Source organism: Trypanosoma grayi (assembly GCF_000691245.1).
Source record: "Trypanosoma grayi strain ANR4 Tgr_1369_V1, whole genome shotgun sequence".
In the NCBI taxonomy this organism is placed as follows: domain Eukaryota; phylum Euglenozoa; class Kinetoplastea; order Trypanosomatida; family Trypanosomatidae; genus Trypanosoma; species Trypanosoma grayi.
Window position 1 is genome coordinate 1 of NW_008826987.1, and position 3,619 is coordinate 3,619.

General features: G+C 49.3%; 3 protein-coding genes across 3 annotated transcripts; all 3 read right to left on the bottom strand.

Moving 5' to 3' along the window:
• Positions 1–243: 243 nt before the first annotated feature.
• Positions 244–570, bottom strand: DQ04_13691000 (hypothetical protein; the record flags this gene model as incomplete). The annotated part of the gene is made up of 1 exon (XM_009317007.1): positions 244–570. The coding sequence occupies one exon, from the start codon at positions 568–570 to the stop codon at positions 244–246; it is 327 nt and encodes a 108-aa protein (XP_009315282.1).
• A 314-nt stretch (positions 571–884) lies between these two features.
• On the bottom strand, positions 885–1,115 carry DQ04_13691010 (hypothetical protein; the record flags this gene model as incomplete). Its single annotated transcript, XM_009317008.1, has 1 exon — positions 885–1,115. One exon carries the CDS (start codon positions 1,113–1,115, stop codon positions 885–887), a length of 231 nt encoding a protein of 76 aa, XP_009315283.1.
• A 3-nt stretch (positions 1,116–1,118) lies between these two features.
• DQ04_13691020 (hypothetical protein) lies at positions 1,119–1,430 on the bottom strand (the record flags this gene model as incomplete). The annotated part of the gene is made up of 1 exon (XM_009317009.1): positions 1,119–1,430. The coding sequence occupies one exon, from the start codon at positions 1,428–1,430 to the stop codon at positions 1,119–1,121; it is 312 nt and encodes a 103-aa protein (XP_009315284.1).
• Between the last annotated feature and the right edge of the window lie 2,189 nt (positions 1,431–3,619).

Genomic DNA, 3,619 nt, shown 5'->3' on the forward strand with positions numbered 1-3,619 from the left:
TCGCGCGCTGGGGTCTTTAAGAGCGGAAGAACCTGCTTTGCCCGAACCCCCATCCCGCGTGGGGGGCGTCCGTAGGGCCCGGCGTGGTGGGATGGTGTGCCGGCCCCCTCCCGCGGCGAATCGCCCGTTTCCAGGTAAAACGGCAACGCCCGAGCCCCCCGGTAAGGATTCCAATACTTTTCCGGCCCCGGAGTTCACTGCTTCCAGGGCCGATAATCGTTTTTGGCTTAAACGGCGCCTTTTTCACCTGCACATAGCATGTTGTGGTGTAGTGCCCTTTGCGTCCGCATCGAAAACAACGCGCATAGCTAGGAGAAGGGGTGGGATGTTTTTTCGCTTTTGGACCGCCTGAAAAATCGGGTCGTCCTCCTTTCTGGGATCGCCGATGGCATTGGCAAGGGCTTGGATATTAACGCCGGGGTTTTCCTTCGTCGCCTGAGCCACCCGAAGCTGATAATACAGCCGTCTGCCAAATTGCGCCTCTTCAGCCGAAATGCCCTCGCGACGGATAGCATAAATCCATGCCACGAAGTTTTCCCACGCCTGGCAAAGGCCAAATCCAGGCTTCATGGGTAAGGGAAAAAGACCCCGATAAGCCGCCAGCAGCTGTTCTGGGGAGACCTCCAATAAATACTCCAAGGCGCCCCGAAGGTCCGGATATTTTCTTCTGGTCGGAAACCCTTTTCCACGAACTTATTCCTTAGCTCTTGAATTTCTCGCACCCCCACCTGGGGTTGAGCCCCCAACGCCGTAAAAGGCCGTTCTGCATGCCCGCCCATCTTGGCGGTATGTGCCGCCGTGTGGGCATCTTGTGGAAAATATTCGTTTTCACCCTCTCTTGTCGCCCGCTGCGCTGGAAGTCCCTGTTTCTCTTTTTGGTTAAACTACGCCTGCATCTGATTAATCCGATCTTGCATCTGATTGTTCTCCTCAAACAACTGGGCTTTCTGCGATTCCAACGTGTTAATCTGTTGCTGCATTTGATTAAAGCGTTCGTGTGATCCTACCGTTTGAGCGTAAGCGTCCTGCTGGATCTTTAAATTTTCTTCCGCCAGTTGTGCCCTGGCCATTTCATATTGCTGATACAGTATTGACTTGCTTTCCCCCAGCGTCATCCACTAAGTTCGAAAGGTCGCCCGTGCATCGTCAAAAGCCTTAAGAAAGTTCTCATTCTTTGGCATGTTCAACGACACCATAGAGTGCCGCAAAGAAACGAAGTTGGTCTTTGTTCCATTCCCAAGACAAATGGTAAGATCACTGTTTTCAATTGTTAAGGTGCCCTCGACGCGACCAACATGTGTACTGAAATTTGCTCTGTACTCAAAAGAAAAGGGGGTCCGTCCACAATGTTCGACGAACGCCCTGAGAGCTGATAAGCCCGTCATCCATACCACGTCCATGAGGGCCTGCTGGGAAGTGGTGGATAACATTGCTTGGTTGTGACTTACCTTTCGTTTCAAGAACTTACCCTTTGCGACTTTCCCACAGCAAGAGATACACACAAAAATGATGAATTATAGGATCTCTCATTAACAAGTTGGGTAAAGCTTGGCCATTCCTTTTGCAGGCTTCCAAAAAAAGCGCCTACAACCCACCATATGAAATTGAAAATCACTTTAAAAAAATAAATTTCATCTTTTAAAACCTGAGAAAATAAGATTGAATTATTTCAGCGCCTTCCCACGAGCTGCACTCCGGGGTTTGGGCTTAAGAGGAAAACCACATCACAAAAAGTATATGGACGCATTAAACGCGAGAACAGCGGGATTTCATAATGAAAAGACTCTGTGAATTTGCGACAAAGAACAACTTGGATGTTCCAGAAGAAAATGTTTCTCTATAGTATGTCTCCAAACGGACAAAAAGAAGTGGAGTGGAGTACACAAAAACTCTGTTAACTTTATTAGATTCAGGGCAAGGATCTGATCAGATGCTTTAGGCGGGCCCTTAACAACAGTGGCTGAAAGTCCATTAAAATGGCCTAACCATCTTGAGAGGCAAGCGCTGTATTCCATCAGTGGTTTTGTGAGTTGCGAAACGGCGAGGCCACCCTGCGCCTAGCGCGGGTAACAGCCAAGCGGTGGGGCAAAATTTCCCTACTCCAAAAGGAAAAATACACAACACATCCTTAAGGCAAGGACACTCTCATTGGAGATTTTGGGGCTTTCTCAAAAACCTTTCAAAATTTATTCTCGCAGAGTGTCAGGGTAGGTGCCAATTTGTGGGGAGACACAAAGGTGCTGCGAGGCGCCATCAAGGGCACGAAAGGTACGGAATAACTAACAACATCAAAAAAAACACGAGGCATGAAAAATACTTTTCGGCCCTGGGGCATAAATGCGCATTCGATAGAAAGAGGAGCAGAAGCCCATTCATTAAAGCAGCGATCGAATACAATATTGGCACACGATTGCTAACCCGGTAGGAAAAGCACGTAGCTTCGCACGTTACGTAGGGCATTTGGTTGTACTGGCAAAGAAGTCAGCTCAGTTGATAAGTCCCTTGCAGATGATATCGGAACGCATACTTCGCTTTCTTATGTCGTTCTGAATGCTGAGAAAGACCTAGCAAACCTTCTTTTTCAGAGCGTAGCATTCTGCGGCGCACCCGTTAAACAAGAGCTGCTAGTCAAGAGGAAGAAAAAGAATTGCCTTTACATCAGATGAATATCGACACATTACCACTGGGCTGGGCCAGAAGCGGACTCAAATCAAAGACACTGGAACAGTATAATAAGGTATGGGGAACCATGCGCAAGCCCGCAACATCCAAGACACAAGAACGGGAATCACCCTTGATGATGCCTTATGGGGGTAAAAGATAATGAAAGAGGCTGGCATTATCCACGAAGCGCCTGCAGAACCCATTACACGTTTGGTAGGGCCTTTTGCTGTTGTCGAAGAAAAACCATCAGGGCCAAAGCGGTGTTTCTCCCCTGACAAAGGGTCAAAAATGAACAGGGGGACTATGAAGGTATGGCCCCTCTTGGACATATTTCGCATAAAGTGTATGCGCTTTATAACAAAGAAGACGGCATTTTTGAACTTAATACCTTCTTTTTAGAGGTAGATGGGCAACGAGATGCGAACTACCTTCTGGCTTCGCATCGAACAAAAAGATCTTGTAGAGTTCACTCGGTTCCCAATGGACTATAAATGCAGTCCGGAAATTTCAGATAATAACGAGTGTTTTGACCGGCGGGCCCGCCGCCGTAAACCATAGACATGCAGCGCCGCGGCGGCCAACAATACACGTTTGGATCCGTAATCTTCGAACTGGTGAGCCCCCCGAAAGCGTGAAGACATGGGGGAACATCACTGCCCGTACTTGGTGATTCCGGCCACCCCATCGTGGAAACAGGGTCCGGCACCTCGTATTGTCGGGGGGGGGCCAGGCGCCAGCAAAATTTGCCACTTGGAGAACTTTGCGGCGCCCGGCTTACGGCATCACACAGTACCAGGGCCCGCCGCGTCTTGCTGGGACACAGTATTATATTCGTCGGTCATGGGGCGCGTGTTACCGCGCCATCCGCAGTATCATCCGCACCAAGTTACTGCTTAGTGGAAATGTGGAAGGGAATCCCGGCCCTGCATTGAGGGGCATGCAATGGAACTCAGCT